At 40.2% G+C, this 25,549-nt stretch overlaps 5 protein-coding genes and 1 pseudogene across 5 annotated transcripts; 1 reads left to right on the top strand and 5 right to left on the bottom strand.

The window, feature by feature from the left end:
- Window positions 1–872: 872 nt before the first annotated feature.
- LOC141836660 (transcription factor ILI3-like) lies at window positions 873–1,564 on the bottom strand. Its single transcript, XM_074724169.1, has 2 exons — window positions 1,394–1,564; window positions 873–1,298 (listed from the first exon to the last, which is right to left on the bottom strand). The coding sequence occupies exons 1-2, from the start codon at window positions 1,493–1,495 to the stop codon at window positions 1,143–1,145; spliced, it is 258 nt and encodes an 85-aa protein (XP_074580270.1). The 5' UTR covers window positions 1,496–1,564; the 3' UTR covers window positions 873–1,142.
- Window positions 1,565–5,311: 3,747 nt separating this feature from the next.
- Window positions 5,312–6,036, bottom strand: LOC141835596 (F-box/kelch-repeat protein SKIP11-like; annotated as a pseudogene).
- Window positions 6,037–10,465: 4,429 nt separating this feature from the next.
- Window positions 10,466–12,177, bottom strand: LOC141836124 (uncharacterized). Its single transcript, XM_074723536.1, has one exon. The coding sequence runs from the start codon at window positions 11,674–11,676 to the stop codon at window positions 10,669–10,671; it is 1,008 nt and encodes a 335-aa protein (XP_074579637.1). The 5' UTR covers window positions 11,677–12,177; the 3' UTR covers window positions 10,466–10,668.
- A 745-nt stretch (window positions 12,178–12,922) lies between these two features.
- LOC141836557 (pentatricopeptide repeat-containing protein At4g37170) lies at window positions 12,923–15,165 on the top strand. Its single transcript, XM_074724067.1, has one exon. The coding sequence runs from the start codon at window positions 12,923–12,925 to the stop codon at window positions 14,924–14,926; it is 2,004 nt and encodes a 667-aa protein (XP_074580168.1). The 3' UTR covers window positions 14,927–15,165.
- Window positions 15,166–15,463: 298 nt separating this feature from the next.
- On the bottom strand, window positions 15,464–16,740 carry LOC141836360 (purple acid phosphatase 17-like). The gene is made up of 5 exons (XM_074723829.1): window positions 16,570–16,740; window positions 16,098–16,490; window positions 15,905–16,033; window positions 15,767–15,834; window positions 15,464–15,674 (listed from the first exon to the last, which is right to left on the bottom strand). Exons 1-5 carry the CDS (start codon window positions 16,738–16,740, stop codon window positions 15,464–15,466), a joined length of 972 nt encoding a protein of 323 aa, XP_074579930.1.
- Window positions 16,741–20,562: 3,822 nt separating this feature from the next.
- Window positions 20,563–24,649, bottom strand: LOC141836200 (transmembrane 9 superfamily member 3-like). Its single transcript, XM_074723635.1, has 7 exons — window positions 24,467–24,649; window positions 23,957–23,997; window positions 23,282–23,867; window positions 22,470–22,607; window positions 22,187–22,343; window positions 21,586–22,070; window positions 20,563–21,108 (listed from the first exon to the last, which is right to left on the bottom strand). The coding sequence occupies exons 1-7, from the start codon at window positions 24,628–24,630 to the stop codon at window positions 20,889–20,891; spliced, it is 1,791 nt and encodes a 596-aa protein (XP_074579736.1). The 5' UTR covers window positions 24,631–24,649; the 3' UTR covers window positions 20,563–20,888.
- Window positions 24,650–25,549: the final 900 nt, after the last annotated feature.

Below are 25,549 nucleotides of genomic sequence, written 5' to 3'. Positions count from 1 at the left end.
CGGAACTATTCTAATCTTTTAGATTCTAAAGTATCTTTCAAACCCTCTATTTTCTCCGTCAAATTCCATCAAAAAGTTACACACATATTGTTCATTCATTATTGATGACTTGATCATCCGTAATATCTAGCCAAAATAGTAAGTTTAATTATTTTTTACATGAAGTTTTAAATTTGGAGAAGTATAAAAATCAGTTTGCAGCAGCAGCATCGACATGGATGCATCCATGCACGTACACTTCCTCATTAAATACGTACTTTATGACATATTCCATATCATTAAATTATATGATACCCTTACTCTTTCTTTAATTCATTTCATTACATATATATTTTTTTCTCTTTCTAGAATTCTCGTTTAAACAAACCGTGTGTCTGAATGCACTATAACATCATACATAATTAAAATAATCTTAATTATTAATTCCACAGTATATTGAGTATGATCTGCAATAGAATTATAGAAATCTATACCAAGAATTTACACAATGAACAGCTATTTTAAAAAATAATAATATTTTTCATTATCAACTTATCGATCAATCAAATATTATTCAGCATTGTTTCACTAACACACAAACAGTGTCCTCACTTGAAGAGACATTTTGAGAATATATACTACAATTTTTTTAAATCTTTTTTTTTTTCTCTGAGTTCTTCTCTTGTTTTTCGGTTATGTAAGAGTTTTAAGCTATTAAAAGTTCATCAGAACAAACGAGAAAACTTACACCAAAGTTTGAGTTTGCATGAACTCATTTTAAGATCGACAAAATAATAATAATAACAATCTCCCATGCATGTTTAAATCATATCAAAACTCTTTTCGCCCTCAATCTCAGCTCAAAAACAGTTAATCTGTAATCACCTTCTGTATGAATTACTGCATTGTTCTACAAGCAAGAAGAAGAAACTCACACACTCGCACAAACAAGCAGCTGTTGCTGGAAAAACTTAGAACCCTCAGATCTCATAATTAAAAGCTAGCTGCAGATCGAAATCGATAACACATACACATAAATTAAATAAAAGATCCTGATCAGATCTCTCCTGATCATTAAACTAGTAGGGCATGCATATGACGTAGGGAGTATAGTAATCATAATTAAGGCTCTAGCTACTGTGGTTCCTAATGACAGAGACTAATTAGGACCTGAGCAGTCCCCTGATGATCTCGGCCTGAGGGCTGTTGCTGTCCATGGTGGTCATCAGGCCGGCGAGCCGGTCGCTGAGGTCGTCGACCTCCCGGTGCAAGCTCTTGATGTAGCTGCACGTCTCCTTGAGCAACTTGGACGCCGACATCTGTAGGTCGAGAGAAAGATCAGCGGAAGGCAATTAATTAATCGCTTAATTAGAAAGATGCATGGAAGATTGTGGCCGGAGTTTTGATGACTTACTCTGCCTGCATTCCGGCGCCGGGACTCGGGGAGCAGCGACTGGAGCTTCGAGATGAGCTCGTTTATCTCCTCGTCGGTGATCCTCCTGCCTCTTCCCGACATGATCCGACGAGAAGCTCAGCAGAACTGATTCTTCAGTTTGATATATGGTGCTCTCGTTCTCGATGAAGTGAGACAGTGAGTGTGGGAAGAAGAAGAAGAAGAAGAAGAAGAAGAAGAAGAAGAAGAAGGAGGAGGAGGAGTGATTTATTCACGAGGGGAACACCGTCATATATAATTTCTGACTACTCGAAGTGGGACCCACATGTCTTCCCTCTCTAGGAATGGCCATGGCCCATGGGCCCTCAGTGGGCCCCAGCTGACTCTCATCATATAGATACTTTTTAACCCTAAACTTAATTAGCATTCTCATTTATTGTTTTAGCCATTTTACTCTGTACCAGAAAGATGCCTTGTGTCCCTTCTGCTCAAAGTATAGGACACCACCTTGCCTTGTTCCTAGTCTCTGTCTCCTCTTTGAGTTTTCGTAGGTCCTGTGAATTTAGATATTCAACTTTTACGATCTGATTAATTTTGTAGGTAAAATTTAGAAGAAAGATTCTCACGAGCATGATCCTAATTTGTTGGTTGCGGAGGTTAAGGTACCGGGATTGCGGGGATTGAGACGTGAAAGGAGACGATGTAGGGCTTCTAGTGTAGCCGCCCGACTATGCATGGCTCATGTGAATCTGTTTCCTCAAGCATTGACACGGGTGGTTGTCTATCCTTGTGATAGGCCTCTCTAACTTAACCGGGCCCGTGCGCGGCGTGTCGGCTCGATCGATCCAACCGCGAAGTAGACTCGAACAGTAGGTACAGACCAAAAGGTGGGGGACATTTAAAATGGTGAAGGAGCAACTAGTCACGATCGACTAAAACAAACATTTGTATTAGTCGTACCATATCGATCAATTTACAAAGCATCCTACTTTTACTCATTTCCTAGAGTCCATGTGATTTCCTTTTGGATAAGTTCAAAGAACATGAGTATCTCGTTTTCATAATTAATATAATTAAATTAATTCATTTTTACTAGTTTAAATGCGAAAGGGAAGTGGAAGAGTAAGGTGGTTAAGGTAGTTACGATAGGTATAGGATTATTATTATTATTATTATTATTAAAAAAAAAAGAAAAGAAAAGAAAAGAAATGGAATTAATTAATTAAATTGAAGGTGTGTGCAGTGGGAGTTGCAGGGGGAGGGGGTGGCGGGGCCGACGGGAGGGGAGACAAGGCGTTGTGGGCTGATGGGAACGTCGGAGAGAGGGAGAGTGAGAGCTGCAACACGGTGCGTGGCTTGCCTGCTTCGACGATTTAATTTCTTCACCCGCAGTCACATGGGGGCTTTTAATTCGCATGCTGCCTCTTTCTTCAGGTGAAAGATGCGAGCGGCGTCGTCGTCGTCGTCGTCGTCTTCTTCTAGACAGCGAGCGAGATTTGAGAGACTCGAATCTTGTCTCTTCTTCCTTGAATTACATGGACGCAGCACAGTTTTTCAGAAATTTTATCGCTGTGATAAATAAATGGGAGAAGATGATGATGATGACGACGAAGGAGGCATCATTGGTTCATGATTGCAAAAGAGGATCCATCGACGAGGATCGAGTACGTCTGCGACAGCAGTTCCACAGTTGCTGCTGTTGGTGCGTGGAGTCCACAGGCGACCGTGCTTAGTGATCGCCCATGCCACCTTATTTAATATTTACTCAGTCTGTATTCTATTAATTATATTATATAACACAGTAGAACTCCCCCTGTTTACTTGGAGGTTTTTACTTGGAGGCTTCTACTTTTATAGTTCGATACCTACATTGCCATCCTTTCTTCAACCTTTGCCGGAGTCGGAGGACAATTCCCGGTCCGTTGGCACAAAGAAGGTAGCTCAAAGGAACTCTGACGACATACTTTGGATGAGTTGATCTTACTGCTTTCCACAAACTACAATAATGTTGTGAGACAGCAACTCAAATTTAAGAACTGACAACAATTTTATTGGATCATCCAAGTAATCATGAGTTCGATGAAGTTTGGAGATCATGGAGTAACATCAGCAGTATCAACGTTATTCGAGACAATGTCCTGTTAGCTTTTTCGGACCGCAAAAATCGATTTTGCATTGCGGAAACCCCGAAATGCTAAGCCACTGGATCCATGCGAAATTTAAAAGAATAAAATTTCACATATTTATTTTCTAACCTAGATCTACTTTAGATCTACATGATAAGAGCGTTACCTTTGATGCGTAGCTCTTCGCTTATCTCGCTCGTCCAAAAGATGTCGGATCTCCTAGAGTGTCAAGCGTACACTCCTCTATCGATATCCACACGGACACAAGGAGTGGAGAACCAAAATTCTTAAGTGTGCTAGCACCCTTTAGAATTTCGGCAAGGATGAGGAGAGGGAGAGGAGAAGGAAGCTTGAGGAAGAAGAAGGCTTCAACACACTTGAATGGCAAAATGAATTGCATTCATCCATACTAATGTGGTCGGCCACATTACAAGGAAATGAAAGTTACAAAAACTCCATTAATGTCATGAGTTACAACCTATTTGTAAATTAAACCCCCATGAGGTGACATGCTTGATGATGTGGAGCACCATCATTGGCCATCATTTATGTCATCTCACCTTGAAGTCATTTGGTCAAGTCAAACATTGACCATGAGGTGACATAAGTCAAGTCAACCTTGACCATGACATGACATAAAGTCAAGTCAAACTTGACCATGACGTGGCATAAAGTCAAGTCAAACTTGACCATCAAGTCAAGTCAAACTTGACCATTAAGTCTTCCTTCTCAAGTCAAGTCAAACTTGATTTCCTAATCTCCCAAAGTTGATCAAATCAATTCAACAAGTCTAGTTTGGATTACACTTAATCCAATTTGATTCATCACATGAATCTAATCCTCTTGGTTCATCAAATGAACCTAATCTCCATCTAATTGCCCTTTGTGTGTGACCCTATTTGTTCTTGTAACATTGGCAATGCTTCTAAACCAATTTAGAAACATAAACAATGAGCGGTATCTAGCAACACATCATTGCTACCCAAGTTACAAGAATGTTGAGATCCAACATCACCATTGTGACTCTCACAATATGTGACTATGTCCTTCTATCCATGATATCATGATTGATCAAACCGAGGCATAGACCGTGTCATCCTCTAATCAATCTATGTCTTGAACTCCAAGTAGACTCACTCCAATCAAATGAGCTCAATATCTCATATTGACTCATTTGGGCATGACATGCACTTAGTGGTCTTACTTTATCAAGAACTATGATATCACTCTCGTTATATAGGAGGGATAGATCACATCTACATCACTCACATCTCTCCACATAATTTGTTATAAACCCAATAATCGTCTTTATAGTCCACCCATTTACGGGTGACGTTTGACGAAGCCAAAATATGCAACTCCTTTTGTTGGGAACCATGGTGACTTCAGGTCCAAGGATTAATAGTCATCTTAATAGCCACATAAGAAAGTATATGACACTCATATAACGATCCATGATACTTTCTCATGGCGGGTCATTCAGTATACATTCTCCAATGCATACTCATGTGTCAACTTGATATTTCATATCCATGACTTGTGAGATCAAGTCATCGAGTTGATCTACATGCTAATCTCATCGCATTAACATTGTCCCTGAATGTTAATACTTGACTAGGAATCATTAAAAGTAGTGTTATCTATATCATCTCACTATCGATTCAACCAATCGATTGATATAGATACGAACCATCTACTCAAGGGCGTTATTATACTTAGTTATTTAGCACCAATACAAGTAAGTATAATAACCATAAAGAAATGCCTTTATAAAAATATAGAAATATGATACAATGAGTTCATACAACAATCATCATATGATTGGCTCTAGAGCTCTCACTAACATGTCCAAGTTTGTTAAAATGCTGTATCTAATCACAATGTGAGAAGTCATGGCTTTCCCAAAGACAAGGAGATCAGTGCCCACGGCGAGGGACTCCATGTCGCCGAACATGAAGCTTCCGGTAGGAGGCAGAGGAAGACGAGACCACAACCCTCGGTAGGGATCATATGCCTCCCAATCAGTGAGGCTAGCTGCAGGAGAAATAGATCCAATGCTCGATGACACCCCTCTGGCGGCGAAGCCTATAGAGAGTATTGAGGGATGCCACAGTAGCATAATAGGATCGGGAAAGACGAAGGAGACAGTTAATTGTCATGTCCTTTCCGAGAAGGCTGATGAACATGCTTGAATCATTGGCAGCTGCTTCATTTCCGAGTAGGTTGAATTTGTGCTGGACATCTTGGATATCAGGAGTATCAGGATGCTGCTGTTGCTTCTTCCTGATTCGGCACTGAACATCATCTCCTGCTTGTTCTCCTTCCTCCTTCCTCCTCCTCCTCCTCATTGTTATCACCATCTGGTGGGCGTTTCCTGCTGCTTGAGGACTCAAGGAAACCGAAATCGATGCAATCCCAACGCGATCCTTGCCCCGAAGGATCGCTTAGCACAAATGAGATCAGCTCTGATTTGTCTTTCAACATATTTTCCGAGACCTAGTTTTACAAATGCTATTGCCTAATCTCCTCTTTCCTCTCTTAATAAATCTTCCCGAATTGTTCTTGGAACAATAAAATCATACTACGGATTAGAATGAAATGAGATCCAGGGTCAGCGATTACATGTCCCGAACGCGTGTCGAATTGGTGGAACTCGATCAAAATCGAATCTTTGGCATCATCCCAATTCCCAGATGGTCCACAACCAGAAGCGTTAAATCATTGACCTGGAAGAAGAAAACCGCAACCTTCTTACTGAATCAAATTGATTTGATGTACGCCATCAGACATCGCGAAGAGGCAAAATCACTGGCCATAATAGCACTCACCGAGCTTTGATGATACTCGGCGAAAGCAGAGTTGGAGGAACTGGAATGGCAAAAGGAGGAGTCGCGTATACGGAAATGAACGACAGATCCTTGCCCAAAACTAGGTCTTTTCGCCCCTTCCTTTCAGATCAAAAACTCGGGATCCCCAACACCAGAACGAAGAGCAACACGAAAACGTACGATCGGTCGCGACCGGAGAGCCAAGAAGTCTTCCATCTTGCGCCCCAGCCGTTTCTTTCGCCGCCAGATAGAGCCAGCAGCCCCGTCGTCTTCTACACTCTCCGGCTTCTAACGCTCACCGGAAGCCACCGGAGGTGTTTGCTTCATATTTATATCATAAAAAAGTACACATGTTCATATTCATATCACTTCAAATTTTTTTATGCTAATTTTTATATTATCAATGATCAAATAATATTTATTTAAAATATAATAGATATTATAATTTTTTTTAATTTATTTTATTTATTAAAATATTATTTTAATAAAATTGTCACTCTCCAATAAGTAAAATCAACATTCGATAAGATAATGATATTGTTATAAAAGCTAACAACCAATTGTTACATGTTGTAGTAGCTACCTGTTAATATTTACACCGTCGATCATAATTAGATCATATTTATTTGAAATATAATGGGAGTCATGAAGTCTCCTTAGTTTATTTTATTTATTAAAATATTATTTTAATCAAGTTATTATTTTTTAATAAATAAAATTAACATACAATAATGAAACTGTATTATAGAAATTAGCAATCAGTTATTATGCGTTGTAACAGCTGCTACAATCAATCGTGATAAGATAATACTCATTTAAAATATAACAGATGTCATGGAGTCCTCTTAGTTTGTTTTGTCCATTAAAATATTATTTTAACTATATTATCACTCTAATAACATTATTGTAGAAGTTAAGAACTAGCTACTATATGTTATAGCAGCCAGCAGGTAGATGTTACAACATTACGTTAGTGACCTAATTAACTATACAATGAACGCAAAGCATGACAATATAATTAATTCAATTACAATTAAGTTGATTGTGAGGATCCACATCCACTTCCCAACCGAAACAACTTCCACAATATCAAGAAGAGATGTTAATTAAAGGGAATGCCAAGATCATGATAAAAGAAAAAGGCCATCATCTAGTTAATTAATATGAACTAATTAAACAAATCATGAGTGGTGGGTTGTTGAGTTGGGCAAGTGAAGCAAAGCATAGGTAGAACTCAAAGGAAAGATAATGTAGTTTATGGTTGATTTAGTCAAAAGTTTCTCTTGGAACACAAAAAAAAAATTAAAAAAAGTTCACATGCAAATCTATAATCCATGGTTACTTGTAGAGCAATTAATGGAGTTGGATAATCACTAGAGATTATCTTAATCACTTGTGATTATTCTAGGTGAGCTCTCGAGCACATTAATTAAGGATCAAGTTCCAAAGCTAGTTTAGCTTAGTTTAATCCATTAAGGAAATGGTTATTACTTATTAGTACTAATTATTATTTATTTTGTGGAACTAATTAATGAGATGATTTTGTGCTTAATCAGGTGTTGGAGCTCCCTCAGTGTTGCTGGCCCCTGGGGCATAGTTAAATTAGTTACTATGAGGCAGATTTACTATAATAGAGAAAATCTTAACAAAGTCTATAGATTTTCATCAATAGATGTTGGGAAATCACCAAATAGAGATGTTGGGAAATCACCAAATAAAATATTTCATCAGCATCCTTTCCAGCACTAAACCTATGGATTTGTTCAAGAAAACAAACCTATGGTGTTCCAATTGAGCACAATCTAGTGAAATTCCAATTGAGCACAAAAAAAAAAACCATATTTGAGAGAATTACCGAGAGTTTCATATGGTGTTTTTCCCGATTTCCAATTGGAATTTCAGTTGATCAGGCATGACAGGTGACGGGATCCGGAGATTAGGATTCCGGGAGGCGGGTAAGAATTCTAGGTCTTCTTCCTGTAGCAGTAGATCGAAGTGATGGCGGCCGCGTAGGGGGCGTCAGATCGCCCTCAGATTGCTCATCCTGAGACCTGGGGAGATCTAAAGAAGAGGATAGAGGGGGGAACTGAAATCAAATTCCGAAGTAGGGTTCCGATTTGTGGTAAGGATCGGAAAACATCAACAGATTCTGTATCAAGAAACGCTGCTACAGCCACCGCAGAGATCAAGGTAGCGGCGAGGGCAAGAGTCGTCAGGCCTCAGCCAGGCACCACGCACCCTTTTGAAAAGTGGCAGTGAAGCACGCTGCTCGTGGTCGGATGTGCAGCGCCTGGTTCTCCCGTTGCGTGTTCTAAAGTCTGATGGAGGCGTTTCGTCAAGCAGTCGGCGAGCATCCCCGATGTTGGCTTGATTGCAGCCTCCGACGCCATTAGAGATCGTTCGCCCCTTCCTGGAGATTTGAATGGCTGTTTTATGCTATATAACGGGCGCTATTCCTCCATCTACGAACCGTTATTTTGGGGTAGCACCTCTTCGCTATATAATTCCCGGCGTCCGAGCCGTTCCGTTCCGAAAGGCGAAAAGTAGGGTTTTGAGATGGCGGCCGCGATGCACAGTGTTCCTGTTCTGGTTCCTCATCCTCACAAGTTCGTCTCTTTCTCTGTCGAGTTTAATGAGTTTTTTCTTCCCGTGAATTTGTTTATTTGGTTGAATCCGTCGAGAAATTTTCTTCTTTTCCCATTTTTCCTTCTTCGCCGGCTTCGATTGTTTGATGCAAACTTTGTTTTTCCCTAATACAATGCGAGGCAGGAGGTCATGTATCGGTGTCATGCTCTTGTACGTGCATTTTCGTAGAGTATTCCCTGCCAAAAGCGATCTTTCGAGCGAATGGAACATCGGACAAACCCTAATTTTTCATCGGGTGTCTCGACAATTGCTTCTGCTCACATCCTCTCTATGAACACAGCGTAAGTCTGTGTTTGTTGATCTTCGTTACTTGATGAAAACAGGTTTTCATTGAAATTAATCGTTTCCTTTGCCGTGTTCTAGCTATTGTCGCTCCGATTTTCTTTGAATGCTTTAGATCTGACACATTTGTCGTCGAAGCCCGATGATGGAAAAAACATATGAATTTAGAGGCAGTTATGGCTATCCAATGTTGTTAACCGACCCATGCTGTTCTATCGCCTCCATTCTCATCGTAACCTCCGTTACCGCCGCCACCACCACCTCTTCCTCCTCTTCTTCCTCCATCAACTACTTCTTACGTCCTCACTTTTAATGCATGTGAAGGCGACCAACATGAGATGCCAAAAACTAGTCCTCGATGATTGCTAAAAGCTATGAGATCTGAGGGCTTCTGTGTGTCACTTTTCCCACAGAATTTGCTATTTGAGCATGCTGATAGTGTTCATCAGGCAATATTTTATCTTATCTGTTCTTATTTTCTTGATAATTATTTTCTCATATTTAGGGCTAAGGTTGATAATACATGTTCTTGGAAATCCTTTTTTGATCATTTACAAATTTTATTCTTGGAAGAATATCGTCAGCTATACAGGACAAAGGTGATAATAATGGAGACAGATGGGTGATGTTCTTTTCTGGTACACATCTCTTTCATTACCCATTATCAACCACCCACAAACTAACCCTTGTTCATGCTTTAATAAATTAGGAAAAGCTCACAGAATAATTTTTTTTTTCCCAATTAGATTTGACAAGGAATAGCTACTCCTCCTTCAGATCAAAGAGCATGGATGGAATGCAGAAGCAAAAGATAAACAGATAAGTGATAGCCAAACATCCACCAAAATCATCTATCTGATTTCATCTGGAACCACTTATGATGTTCAGAATTCAATAAGAACAAGATGAACGCCCACTCTCTAAAATAGCTAAAGATTCGGATTAAAAAATCACCAGTTGCCTGATGAGAAGTATTATAAGTTATCCATATGATAAGGAACAACAACATAACTTCAAGACAAGGTTCCCATATAAACCTAATCCAGAATGAGTGGGCAATAGTTTGATGCGAACACATAAGGTCCCACAATGATATAAGATATCCAAATCACTATGATTCTTTCAGCCATTAAGAAGCACAAGCACTAGAGAAGTTGTCTTAGAAACTTCAATCTATCAGTTCTATCCATTTCACTTCAATCTGAATCCACTTGTTAAATTGGATGCAAAACTCTATCCATAGTTGGATTAGATTAGATCAAAGTATTTCATTAGTAACAACATGATTCAAGAAGAACTCCCTTGCCCCTCCTACCTAAAACAACTGTGAAATCTTATGCTACTAAGTATATACATGGAAAAGAAACTAAGAAGAAGGAAGGTGACAGGAAAGGTGATTTCAGTTCCAAGTACCTTAACGGGGATCTTTGGCTGAAAGCCTCTTCAAGAACTCATAGGTGGTGATCATGGTGGTGGCAGATAATGACATGGAAACCCACCTCGGACCCAGGCCTCGGTAGCAAGCTCCCCAACCTCCTTCTCTGAGAAGGCTCCTCACAGTTCGCCCGATCGTCATTCTCTCACCTTCGCCATCCAACACCTGCATCCTTGTCTTGATGGTGTCGAGCGGCATCGTCACCACCGCCGACGCTCCGCCTGCCACCGCCGCGCTCAGTCCTTGGACCGCCATCACCGTGCCGTATCCCGGCCTCAGCTCACAGCCGCCTTCGGTCATGCGGTAGCCGACGCCGCTCCAGATTAGCTTTTGAGAAAGGTAGTACGAGGCCCACCAAACGGCATTCGATGGCGCGTAGGTGAGGATCGACATCCCGAACCCTCGGTAGAGTCCTCGGAGGCCATCGGAGTAAAGGATCTTCCTGAAGGCGTCTACGCCGCCGCGGTACTTGGCAGCGGCAGCGGAGCTCTGCACCATGAGGCGTTGGCTGATCACATCGATCGGCGTCCATACGAACTGGGCTGCGATGGCCGCGCTGAGTCCGGCAGCGGCGGAAGCGGCAGCTGTAGCAGCAGGCTCCGGGACCCCGAAGCGGAGGGTGGCGGTGCCAACAGCGCTCTTTGTGGCCTCAAGCGCGCCCATGTAAAGCGCCCGCGCGGGCACGGTACCCGCGAGGGAGGTGGCAAAGCCACGGTAGAACCCACGGGCCCCCTCGTGGCGGAGAATGGAGGCCATCGCGCGGAGGCACGGCGGCGGCGGCTGCGCAACCTGGATCCGCGTCTTAACCACCACCGCGGGGTACAGAGCCGCAGACACACCGGAGAACAGTCCAGCGCCAAGGACGAAGAACCGCCACTTGTCGAGCATCTCCCAGTCCACCTCCGCCGGCAAGTGGATCTCTCCCGATGCCGTCGCCGACGCCTTCTCCTCCTCCTCCTCCGCCTCTGTGGCGGTCATATAGCTCATCTCGCTTCCTCTCTCTCTCTCTCTCAAACTCTCAACCTCTCCTCCATCCCCACAAACCCTACTTCTAATCTGTCCACACTGTATCAAGCAACAACTGCAAACCTAATCACGGGAAAAAGGTAAAAGAAGGAGAAGTACAAGCAGCGAAGTTTCTCCTCAGCTCGGTAATCTCACCGGACAGGAACTACGCGGAGAACCAGATCCACAATTGGGGCGAACAATCGACGACGACGAAGAAGAAGAGAAGAGAGGGAAGACACGGTGCCTCGCTCCCGGCAGATAACACTAGTGGCGTCAGAACTGGTTATTGGATTTTCAGGGGGCTTTATTGCATATATTTATAGAGCATCTGAACCGCGAATCCCTGGGACATGCGTCGCTGTCTGGTTAGCCAGTAGCTGATAGGTGCTGCCAAGTTTAGTTCACCGGCAGACCGAGCTGACGTGTCCTGCGTTATCGCCTCCGACGACTAGCCACCGGCATCTGCCGGTGAACACACTTTCCGCTTGAAGAATCTCTGAAACTTTGCAGATTGGTACCCACAGTTTACCAGCATGGTGATTGGAGCCATCGAGGGCGTACGGATTTGGTACGCTGCAGAATAAGATCTTGTTTGTCCCCGGCGCTGCTGCTTTGCGATTCGGTGGGCTGCCAAGTGGAAGCGGGGGCCGTCGGATTTTGTGGTCCCCAGGGACGCCAAAGGAGTGAGCCCATAGAATTCCCATACGGTGGGTGACGAAAGCTCTCCCCAATTAACGGTGGAACCCAAAAATAGGACAAAATTAATTTGGTCGAATTATGAAGAACAAATATGTTTCGATTCGATAAATTGGGCAAATTTTTCCTTATTTTTTTAGATTATCTTGGTTTTGTGACGTTAATTTTGCATTTATTTGGATGATATTTGCTGTGCATGTTTATATATAGATAAACTAGTGCAACGTAATGTGACAAAACATAGTCCATAGAAAGGAGACGAGTTTGGTTGTATTCTCATAATTTAAGAGTTCTATTGGTTTATCTATTTTTTAAAAAAAAATATTAAAAATTAAAACGATAAAAAATAGTTAAAATTATTTTTAAATATGTTTTTTTTAAAAATTTTTTTAAATGCTTCATTATTTGCAAGGTGAGGTTGTTCAAAATAATAATTAAAAAAATCCATAAATAGGGGCCGCACAATATTAACGGTCCAGATCATCTTTTATTCCTTCCAGTTTTCACAGTCCACCGTCCACCGCCCTGCATGAAGCCCCCTCCTCTCCGCATCTTCTCCGTCTCCGCCGCCGCAGCCGCCGCCGTCGCTTTGCCTTCTCGCTCCCGACCTCCGCCCTCTTTCTCCCTCTCTCCCGCGCAGGATCGGATCACTCTCCTCTGCGACCGAGGCCGCTTCTCCGAAGCCATCGATCTCCTCTCCTGCCAGCGCCGCCTACCCTCCAACGCCCCCCGTCCCCTCGACCTCGCCTCCTCCGCCCGACGCATCGCCTCCGCCGCTATTTCCTCCGGCGTCTCCCTCCCCGTCGTCCTCGCCAACAGCCTTCTCGACCTGCTCGCCAAGTCTGGCGCCCTGCCCGATGCGCGCCTCCTGTTCGACTCATTGCCCCATAGGGACGTCTGCTCCTGGAACACTCTTATCGCCGGGTATTCCTTCGCCGGGGACCTCGATGAGGCAAAGAGGCTTTTTGATCGAATGCCAGAGAGGGATCACTTTTCTTGGAGCACCATTATTTCCGCTCACTCTAGGCGTGGCCTCCCGGGGGAGGCACTCGACTTCTACCGCCGTATGCAGAGGGCAAGTAACGGAAAAGGCGCGATCTTTAGTAACAGATTCACAGCTTCCAGCGCCATTGCTGCTGCCACTGCTGTCCCTTGCCTCCGGCATGGAAAGGAGATACATTGCCACATAGTTCGAATGGGCTTCGACTCGGACGCTGTCGTCTGGAGTGCACTTTCGGATATGTACGCCAAATGTGGATGTATTAATGATGCACGACATGTGTTCGATCGAATTACTGATAAGGATGTTGTTTCTTGGACAGCTATGATTGGGAGGTACTTCGATAGCGGACAGAGGATGGAGGGGTTTGCTCTGTTTTCGCAGATGTTAAGATCAGGCGTCCAGCCAAATGAGTTCACTTTTGCAGGAGTTTTGGATGCTTGTTCGCATTTAGCCATGGAAGGCTTAGGAAGGCAGGTCCATGGGTACATGACAAGGATTGGATATGATCCATTGTCATTCTCGGTGAGTGCTCTTGTGCACATGTACTCAAAATGTGGAAATATCGAAAAGGCCGGTGTCGTCTTCAAAGGGATGTCTCGGCCAGATTTGGTCTCATGGACTTCGATAATTTGTGGATGTGCTCAAAATGGCCATTCAGAGGAGGCAATTGGATTCTTTGATTCATTGTTACAATCAGGTACCAAACCAGACCAAGTAGTATTCATTGGAGTACTTTCAGCTTGTGCTCATGCAGGATTCCTCGATAAAGGTCTAAGAATATTTCATTCCATAAAAGATGAGCACTCACTGGAGCACACTTCAGATCATTATGCTTGTGTTGTTGATCTTCTCAGCCGGGCTGGTCAATTTGAGGAAGCTGAGGAGATTATAGAGAAGATGCCAATGAAGCCTGATAAATTCCTCTGGGCCTCGTTGCTCGGTGGTTGTAGGCTTCATAAGAATCTTAGATTGGGAAAAAGAGCTGCTGAAGCTTTGTTTGACTTAGAACCTGAGAATGCAGCGAGTTATGTAACTTTAGCTAACATCTATGCAGCTGCTGGCCTGTGGGATGAAGTGGAGAAAGTCAGAAAGACAATGGACCAGTTAGGAGTGATCAAGAAGCCTGCATCAAGTTGGATTGAGGTTAAGAGAAAATTTCATGTGTTCTTGGTGGGAGATAAGTCACACCCTAGGACAGAGGATATCTATTTGCAATTGGAGAAGTTCAATAAGAAAATGAAGGAGGAAGGATATGTCCCGGACACAGATTATGTTCTGCATGATGTGGAAGATGAACAGAAGGAAGAGAGCTTAGCCTACCATAGTGAAAGGCTTGCAGTTGTGTTTGGGATCATTGCTACTCCACAGGATACACCTATCAAAGTTTTTAAGAATCTGCGAATTTGTGGAGATTGCCATACTGCTATCAAGTTTATCTCTCAGATTAGTCGAAGAATGATCATAGTAAGGGACTCGAGTAGGTTTCATCACTTCAAGGGAGGGATGTGTTCCTGCAGAGATTACTGGTGATTGAGCCATTTAACTTAATAAGCTCGCCAGTTCTTACAAATGCACAATGCACTTTCTCCAATTTAGCTGGAAATCTCCACAAATATTCTGTTGTTTACGAACATGATCAGCAGGTAAATGACAGCAGTGTTGTAATAGGCGGAAGTGGGGCGGTCAATAACCTCTGTGCGTTGGTGGCTACAGCCGCCGGCGGTGCGACGGCGCAACGATGGCAATTCTAGACGGAAGGAGGTGGGTTGTGGGTGAACAAGAACTAACTACAAATATATAAAAGCTTGTTTCATTTTTGGGCTTCATGGTGAGGGTAATAACACTTGGAATCTCATCAGGATTTTGTGAAGTTTTTATACCAAAACATGAAATCGAACAACCTGAAAAAACCTTTTAGTTCAAAAATAGATAGAATGTATTTCTTCTTCACTTCAAACACATGAAGCTTAAGCTAATTCATACCAGGACAAATTAAAGATCAATGATAAAATTTGCTAATTTTCCACTACCATACATACAAGTTTCTCAGTCTTTCTCCATTAAAGTTCATGCCGCAGGGTGCAGCTCCTTGCTCACGCTCCATTTGTGAAGAACTTGACCATGCACGCCATAAAACTTTATATCAATGGCCGTTCTCCTGATCTCCAGCGACATGAACCCTTGTCCATCATGGAAGAACTGAAGCTTGTCAGAGGTCGGAAAGAAGACTCCTCTCCATGCCTTTGACCCTCCTCCACTCGTCAAATACTGAATTGGACTGCCAATCAACAAGGGATATCAATCACCACTAACCAGACCAAATCAATTATCTGTGCTTGCATTACTATTAATGGAGTTGCAGACTTAAACCTGTCATTGCTGCTGATGTGCTCCAGGCAATGATCATGCCCATTGACATATAAATCAACACCATTTGCCTGACAGTTTAGCAGGATCAAGATCAGAACTGAGAGGTAATAGAATCAGCAAAGAGTTGGATTGGATTACCATGAGGATTGGAAGCAGTGGATTCAGAAGATCCACTGTGTCCCTGTGCTCGCTGACACTCCTCAAAGTATGGTGACCAACGACAATCTTCCATGCTGCTGTGGATTCTCTCAGTGCTGTATCCAAATCCTGATTGCAACAATCAGAGTTGGTTAAGTATCTATCACTCAAGAACATCGATGTTCGAGCATACCTTCAAGAGGCTCGCGGTGTACAGCTCTCGCGGCGCGACTCCCCTCCAATCGTAGTGAACACCCGCGGGATCAGTCCAGTAAGATTTCACAAACGGAGATGTGTCTATCAGGAAGAACTCCACAATCTCTGCATTGAGGATGAAGGATCTCAGGCAAAGCCATCGACTGTCGATCGATCGGAGAACCGGACTCAGCTGTGCCAAAGCATCGCCCCTGTAGTCATGGTTGCCCAGAACACTGTACCATTGCTTTTGCAGACTCTTCGCCGTGTAGATGTCGGAGAATGACTCCTCGAAGTTCTTGTCGTCGACGCCGGTGAGGCCGTTGGTGTAGAAATTATCGCCGGTGGAGATGACGAAATCAATATCCAGCTCCTCTCCGATTCTTCCCATCTACATTAATTTATATATACACATCTGAAAAATGAGAATTAAGCAAGCAAATAAAGTCTTGAAGGATTGAGAACGATACCTGAATTGCGACTAGAGATTGATTGAACTCCCCTCTTCTCCCCCAATCTCCGACGACCAAAAGGCTGAGTGAGCCGTCCGGCTTGATTGGATGCTCGAACCGTGGAAGTTCGCCGGAGCAAGGGAGGAGGAGGAGGAGGAGAGCCACGAATCTATGCGCGAGGGCGGCCATGACTCCCGAAGAAGAGAGGGAGGAGCAATGGATGAAAAGAAAATAAAAGAAAAGGATTGAATGTTTGGTTAACAATTCCCTTGCAAAGGAATTATTATGTTTATTAGGATGAAAGAAGAAGGAGAGGGAACATTTTCTAATATATAGTCAAAGGCAACGATATCCAGTCAAAGTTTTGTAAATTTTTGACCTTACAAAAAAGTCAAACAGAGGATATATATATACTAAATAGAACAATGGTGGTCAACCTCTCTGTTTATAGAACATTTGTGAAAAGAGAAACATTAATTACAAAAATGATCTTATATTCTAATCTGATACATCTCAAAAACATCCTCAAAAACATCTCATTTAAGATATTATATATATATAGAAGAGCATTCTATATTTCAAATATATGTTTTGTTTAATATTATTATAATAATTTTGATCAAAACAATTCAATTAAAATAGTTTGGGTTAAAATTGTTCTAAATAATTTTAATCAAAATTATTTCCTATTGTTGGAATGGTAATTTGATAAAAACATGTTTCAATAATATTTGACTAGGTTTGATCAAATTGGACAGTTCTAATTAAATTAGAGATATTTTAACCAATATTTAAATAATTTTAGTCAAATCTATTATAAAAATGTTGAGATAATTTTCGATATAGAGAGAGTCATTTTTAATATATTTTTTCTTTCAAAATGAGGTGCTCTAATGATAATGAAAATATTAGATGGTCTTTTCATTTTTTCTAGCTAACTATTATTTGGCATTAAAAATATTTCTATTATTTTCTCTTTTTTAAAAAATATTATTTGATTCAACGGTACAAGATATTTTTTAAAAAATAATAATAATAAAGCATATCTATCCGTTTCTCTTTCAAGAAGTAATTTTTTATATATAATAGATAGTTTACCGCCCTAGCTCATAGATAGACTACCATTCTAGTTCCCGATAAATTTTACCTCTAAAATATTTATCCTTATTAATATTTAAACTTTAATTCTCTTAATTAGTAAGTCGAGTATTTTACTACTTCAATAAAAAAAACATAGAATCCGTCACCCCAACGGCCAATGACGGATCCAGAATAGTTTTTCAACCAGGGCTCAATTTTTTTAATATATAATAAATATATATATAAAATAAAAATATAATTAATAACGATAATAATAAAAATATAAAATTATGTACATACCAATAAATAATTATTTTTTTACACTCAAACTACTACCAAATTACGTACAAACAACTTTTGAGTACACGTTTAGCTGTGTCACCCCACCCCTTCTCAAAACCAAGCTCTTGAAACCTAAAAATCAAATATACAGTGGTCAGCAATTCAATCTTTAGTAGTATAACACTTCAGGCTTCTCTCTAAATTGATCGTGATCAGTGAGTACAGATGAAGTTACCTATCATTGAACTCGAAGTCCTTTTAGTTCTTTTATTGTGGTTGAAGTATTTTCAAATTTATCTGATACCAATTAAATGGTATCAGAGCTTAGTATTACGGTCCATGTAGAGTTGTCGGATTTTCGTTGCATTGTAGCCTATCTGATCCCAATTTAGTGGTATCAGAGTGGCGTAGCGGAAACGTGGTGGACCCATAACCCACGAGTCCGAGCCTAGGTTCATTTCTTTTGACTTTTCGTTGCATTCGTGAATTTAGGTTGGATTTATCGTTGCATGTGTGTCCATTTTTGCGGTGTCTGTTGAATTTATCGTTGAATTTATCGCGTAGTTGTAGTTTTCAGAAGTAGTATTTTATTGTCGATTTATTAGGTTAAGTGTTTAGGAGGGTTGAAATCTAAATTAGAAAAATCATTTAGGTTAACTAGGTTGGACCTAGAATTAGGTTAAGATTATGATAAATAAATGGGATGGAAAGATTCGTCTCGCGAAGACGAATCAAACGAAACTAGTTTAGGCCAAATTGGAGATCGTTTGGTTAGTGAACCAAACGAACCAAGATTGAACCAAGTTGGTTTGGTTCTTACTGGAAGAGATGTTGATAAAATAAAATGGATAAAAAAATTCGTCTTGCGAAGACGAATCCAACAAAATTGGTTTGAGTCAAATCGAAGGTCGTTTGGTTAGTAAACCAAGCGAATCAAGATTTAACTCGATTTGCTATAGTAACTAATTCAATCGTTATAATAAATCCTAACTTTTAAATTAGTTTAGTCCAGTAAACCTAATTTATTGGCGCCGATTAGCACTAAACCGTCTTATTACTGTTTATTACTATAGCACACTAGTATTTCCTGTTCAATTGGCTCCTCACGCGATCCCCTTCGAGCCACCCCTCTCCCTCCTTCCTTCGTCGCCGACCCGGCGATTTTCCCCCTCTGCCCGGCACCGACCGCCGCGGGAGGAGCCACGCCGCCGTACCCTTCCTCCTCTCCTCCCCTCACGAACCAAACCCCACCTCTCCTCTCTGTTCACCACGCCGCTTCCCCTTCTCTTCTTCTTCTTCCTCTGTCGCCACACACCGCTTGCCGCCGTAGCCACCTTGCTTGGCTGGAGGCCCTTCTAGCGCCGACCGTCCGCCTGAGAAGTCCCGAGAAAACCTCAGAAGCTACAGAAACCCCTTCTAGCGCCGACCGTCCGCCCTCAGAAATCGTCCGCCGACCGTCCGCCTGAGAAGTCCTCCCTCCGAAGTCCGACTACGAGCCTCAGCGATGCTGGGAGGACGTCTTCCTCCCTCCCTCTGAACTACGACCCTCAGCCTCGCCTTGTATTTGGGTATGTCAGGGGGGCTTGAGCCCCCCTCGCCCCCCCTGGATCCGCCATTGCCAACGACCACATATGATCTATTCCATTACCAGAAGAAAAAGAAGTTAAATCAAAAAACTATAGTTAGTCACTACAGGAGCGGGCATTGGTCGAGTTTCATCGAAATTTGACCCTTATTTACTTCAGTAAATCTGTTTGTAATAACTAATTCAATCATACTCCAAATTAAAACAGCCTTCAATTTATCTTTTTAAAAAAAATTGAAAGGATGTATAGTTTTTTTAAATATACTTATTTTTAGTGTTATTATAGCAGTTACGAATAACTACTTCAATATATAACAATTACTCGATAACTACTATAATATGTAATAGTTAATACAATATCATTATAATATTGTAGCAGCTACTTAGTAGTTTCTACAATTATTTTAAAGTATTATTAATCAATTTAAAATAATTTTGATGAAGTTTAAATAATTTTGATTAAGTTGATAAAAAAAGTATTTTGATATAATAATGTTTATGATTTAAATTTTAGAGTTTAGAATTTAAAATTTATCTATATAATTGTGTAATTGCTACTAAAGTGATTTTAATAAAGTTTAAAGTAATTTTGACCGATATAAAATAATTTTAATGAAGTTTAAATAATTTTGACTAATATTTTATATATAATAATTTTAATTAAAATAAAATAATTAAATTTTAATATTATATCAATTACTTAACTACTCGTAGCTTCTTGAAAAAATAAAGCACCCTTTTGATTTTTTTTTAAGGGATATTGATTTTTTTTTAAAAAAATGCTCATTTGGCGATTTGATAATTCTGTTAGACATAATCTAATGCAGTCATTGTTTCTCAATAATGTAGTTTTTACTATGCTTAAAAGCTTGAACTTTGATTATGTCTCATACATTGTATTTATTTAGCTCGAGCATCAACAGAGTTTAATTTTTTATTATTCAAAACAAATATTTAAATAGTTTAAAACATTCCTTTTTCTATTCCTCCCCTCTCCTACGAAAAGTAAGTTCAACTTGAGTTTAATACTGATTGATTGCTGATATTTTTTGTGTGACAAGTAAACAAAATAACATTTTCTTGGGGGCACTTACATGAACATGATATTGTTTATTAGCTATTATGCTATGAAGTACAACATGTATTGCAAAAACAAAAACAAAAACAAAAAAGAGTTCTTAGTGCGATTGTAAAATCTGTTTTAAGAATCTGAAGAATGCACGTAATATAGGGAGGGGCCTTACAAACATCAACAAAAATACATGTGGAAGATGGTCTACCACTACAATTCCCATGTAGAATGAGTGAAGCAAGCAGTCAATAGATGGCATGAATCTTTCTTTCCTTGAAAGGAAACCGTCGAGGCTGATACAACTCAGTGATCTGTAATCTACTCGCACTTGATGGAGCGGTATATGTGGCGGACGAAGAGCAGAGCAGCGCGGAAGCCAACCGTGCCGAGCATCAAGAAGAAGCCGTAGCAGATGCAAGCCATGTAACCGAAGAAGAAGGAGGTCTGCATGAAGCCTGACATGTCGGACCGGGCATAGTAGTAGTACCAACAGTATCCGTAGACGAAGAGGCCGGTCGATCCTCCGCATAGGAAAGACCTGGATCAGACAAAGCAGATTCAGATCAAAGCTACTGGAAGAAGAATGGTACATTGGTGGCCAATTTTGTGCGCCTCACCGGAAACAAATTGAAATGTGAACATGTATGCTAGAAAACCAAAAGATGAAACTAGTTTACTGAATGGTAAAAATACAGTTTCTGGACTCTCAGAAGTCTTGCAACAGAACAAGAACATTCGAAGCAAAATCTAAGCCTCGAAGACACTATTTTACAATGTAAACCCAACTTGTGGAAAACGGTAAACGAATTATCAGCGGAATTACAAGTAACCACAAAAACATGCCTTCTGATATGCATGTAGTAGCCAAGGAAGTGAGTTAATGTTAATGCTAGGAAGGTCTAAACAGTCGATAAACTTAACATTTACATGCCTGTGCATGCATGAGCAACTAGAAAAAAAGAATTTGAACGATATCATATGCATAAGTGTTAAATGAATAAAACATCTGCATTACCTCCACCACCATTCGTGATCTTCTGCAGCCAGTTGGAAGTAGGTCAGTGCAACGGTAATAAATGCGGTGACGATAATGAGGATGATGAAGACGATGAAAAGAATGCTATATATAGTATATATTCTGTGCCCCCATACACTTGCAAATATGTAGTAAAGCTCGATATAGATTGCACTGAAAGGAAGAAAGCCAGCCATTATCATTTGTGGAGCAGTATGCCGATACCATGGCAACTCTGGAATCTCTCTAGGATATTTTGTTGTGCGAACAGGTGCTTGAAACTCTGTTTTGCTGTTTTTACCAGCAATTCCACCCAAGACAAGTAGCGGAGAGGTCACCAGTGTCCAAATGAGGACGATAACAACAATAGTTCCAAATGGTAATGCTGCAGTGGCACTGTATATGATCGCAACAGTATTAAGAAAGCAAAATGTGAGAAATAGAGGCCCACAGAAAAGGCATCCTGTCAATAGCAAATTCCTCACCTGCCAATCAATAAGAAAGAGGTTACATTCTTTTAGAAAAGGTTTTATTAAATGTTAAGTTTTTATGAAGAGTTAAAATATAAGAATCAGTGGATGCCGAAGATAAAAATGCATACCCAGTTTGTCCCTTCTAGCTGACAATAAAAAGAGGTAGCAGCATATCCAGCAATGCCGGAGGTAAGTGCATAAATGATCACAAGTGCAGTAAAAAGAGCCCCGCGATTATATGGGTAGAAAACCCCAACAAGTGCAAGAATAAAAATGAAAATTGTGCTGCCATGCATGCAAAAAGAGGGTTAAGGTTAGCTGAGATTAAAAATAAGTTCTATAGATTGAGAGAAACAGATGTTTTTTCTCTTCACAAATTGATTTAAATATAAGCTTTTACTAGATACTCACAGAGTAAACAACTGTGTGCCAGAACCAAGAGAAGCAGCCAGCAGAGACTTGTACTTTGGGAACCTAAAGACATCACCATGGATATATTTCCAACCAGTCTCTTCTTCATCATCAGCAGACTCTTCATCATGTGCATACCTAGAATAAAAGTAAAGAGGTAAATGTAGCACTAGGATTCTTTTGAGGAAAGGGTAAGGCCATAGGCCAGGAGACCCAGGACCACATATACAGAAGCAAAGCCCCAAGTCTGACAAGTAAAACAGTTCTTTGTTTAGGCAAGTGCCTTCATGCAGTCAAGAAGGGCTAAACCAAAACAATAATGTATACTTTAATGATTTAGAACAAACTTCCATCTCCACTCCCAGACTTTTTTCTTCTTGATATGTGATATTATATATGTGCTAAAGTAGTGTTAAGGTTAATTTATATATTTATAATCTTAATAAAATGGAAACAGTTAAAAGTAACACACAATTGGCATGCTTCAAGTTAAAAAAGATAATGCAAATTAACAATGGTGTAGGAGGATCTATTTAGTTGACCCCACTTAGTAAGATAAAGGCTTGGTTGTTGTTGTTGTATAATGCAAATTAAGTTGAACAAATAAATGATGGCATTATGAGGATCTCAGATACAAAAAATGCTGCAACTAAGTGTAAACATCAATAATTCTTCAGTAAAATTGATGACAGCTAATAAACTCTTAGTTATTACTGTTTGCAATTTATTCTTGAACATTAAAATTCAACTACTAATTATGGAGTAATAAATGAACGGTAGAATAAAAAGACAATAATGTGCAAGGTTCATACTTGACAAAGTCATTTTTAAGCACTCGCATGAGGATCGTAGCAAGGAATCCAGTCAAGAGAAGAACTGTAACACAAGAATTTATAATGGAGAACCAATGGATCTCCAGATGATGAGGTAGTGAAGAAGTCTGGGAATACTTCTCCATCCTCTTTTCAAATGATATGGTGGAGGTCTCCTTCCACTTAACAGAATACACAAATTCCACTTCAATATCCTTATCATCTGTCACATCCAACAGCATATTGGGATCGGTGTGGACAGTAATCTCAATCACCCTGTCTTTGTTGTACACAACATCAAAGTGGAAGCGCTGGTAGAGGAAGTACTTGTACTCCTCAACGTCTTTACCTTCCTTGTCAACTTTTCCGATGAATCCCCAAAGAGGAAGATCATCATAGTACATCTGGAAGTAGTAGTCCTTGGAGACTGCACTTCTGAACTTGGCAACATCTGCTTTTGAGAGATTTTTCTTGCAAAGCAATTCAGACTCCTGATCTGTAAGGAAGTCAAGCTTGTATGGGGCATCTACCAAACGGTCCCCATTCAGAACTTCTCCAAGTGCTTCTTTTTTCTCAGTCACATGCTCTGATACCAACACCAAAATAGATCCTCAAATTAATCAAAAGAGAAGCAACGAATTGATGGTGAACACAGACCATGGACTACAGACGAACCTGGGGTGCAAAATGGTAGATCAAAATAGCGATACGTCTCGCTGCGCAAGTGTAAACATGTAAAAGGAGTAAGAAAGGCGTAATCCAAGGATAAAAGTTTGCAGCAAAAAGAATCAAATCGACCAAAATTAAAACAAAAAAATAGTGGAAGATGAAATCCATTCAGTATCGAATATATAACGCGTAATTTAATTGAAACCCTGATATGGTTTGCCATAGTTACTTTCAGAGTCGCCCTTTTGACTTCCAATTTACAAACACAAATATGGAAAATCTATCAACAAATGATCACAAGGAGTAAATTATTTTTCACAAGTTCATTCACTGGAGGAATGGAATAATCCATAGGAAACTTTAACTGAAATAGAGCGGTCATAATTTTCAAACAGATCTCATCTAGAAAAGAAAACCCAACATTGCTGCGACCTTCCAAATCAAACTCGAACGCGCGGATGCACCGGATCAGGAGACGAGGGTGTCAGATCCGAGGAGACGAAGGCGAGGACTCACCTGGGGTTGTGGAAAGGGCCAACTTTGTTGACGTAGAGAGGGACGTGGTCGCCCTTCTTGTACCGGTGATTGGAGGCGTCCGACGCGACTCCGGCGACGCCGAAGCACAGAAGAAGCGCGACCACCCCGGCGGCGAGATCCATCGACGGCTTCCTCATTTCCATCGATCGATCGAAATCTCTGAGATCTCCTCCCTCTCGGAGAGTATCGAACGATGCGATTTTATAGGAATGGGGATCCCGGAGTCGGATCGAGTCCAATGGAGATTTTAAAATAGTCGTTTGAAATACGAAAGACCAGCGAACGGAGGGTTGGGATCAAATTGAGTTGGGTTGGTGGATCGTTACGATACGAATCATGGAGTGCACCAAACAAGGTGTTCATAAACAAAATTAAAATAAAACTAAATAATTTTAGAGAATTTTAAACTAAAATTTGATAATAGACATAGCATGAGATCCATAATAAACTAAAATTTAATCCACTGTTAAATTTTAAAAATAGATATTTAATGAATACTTTTGTATTTTGATTTGTTGCAATTTGTGTCAAATAATTTATAATTTATACCACAACTAAAAAGTTTATTTTAAAATCAATTTTGTAATTTTATGTTTAATTTAAATTGCACATACGTCACTTTTACACATTTTAGTTATGTGTTATTTGGTTTATTTTTTATTTTTTTAGTAATAAAAATTCAATCTTACCATGAAACCTTGACAATTTGCTTATTTCAAACTTTTTCAACAATTAATAAATGACAAACTTTGAATCCTTCTTATTTTTTAAAAGGAAAGAACAATCACAATAAAAAACTTTAATTCTTCCAATAACAATCATTTTGTTATTATTTGTGTTTTTGGAAAAGTAAACTTAAAGGAGTTTGATATTTAAAAGATTAAAAGTTGATTTTCATATTTAATAGCACTCATTATCAAGGACAGCCATAAAATAACAGTGACATTACACTCATATTTTATTCATGAAGAAAATAATATTGTATTAAAAAAATAAGATTACAAATGAAAGATTAATTTCGATAAAAACTTCAAATCTTCAAATGCTATGTGTAGAAATCAA

The sequence above is a fragment of the Curcuma longa genome, chromosome 10 (assembly GCF_044706935.1).
Source record: "Curcuma longa cultivar G26 ecotype Majalengka, Jawa Barat chromosome 10, ITB_CL_G26_1.1, whole genome shotgun sequence".
Classification (NCBI taxonomy): Eukaryota; Viridiplantae; Streptophyta; class Magnoliopsida; order Zingiberales; family Zingiberaceae; genus Curcuma; species Curcuma longa.
This window is presented reverse-complemented; position numbering and strand designations above follow the sequence as displayed.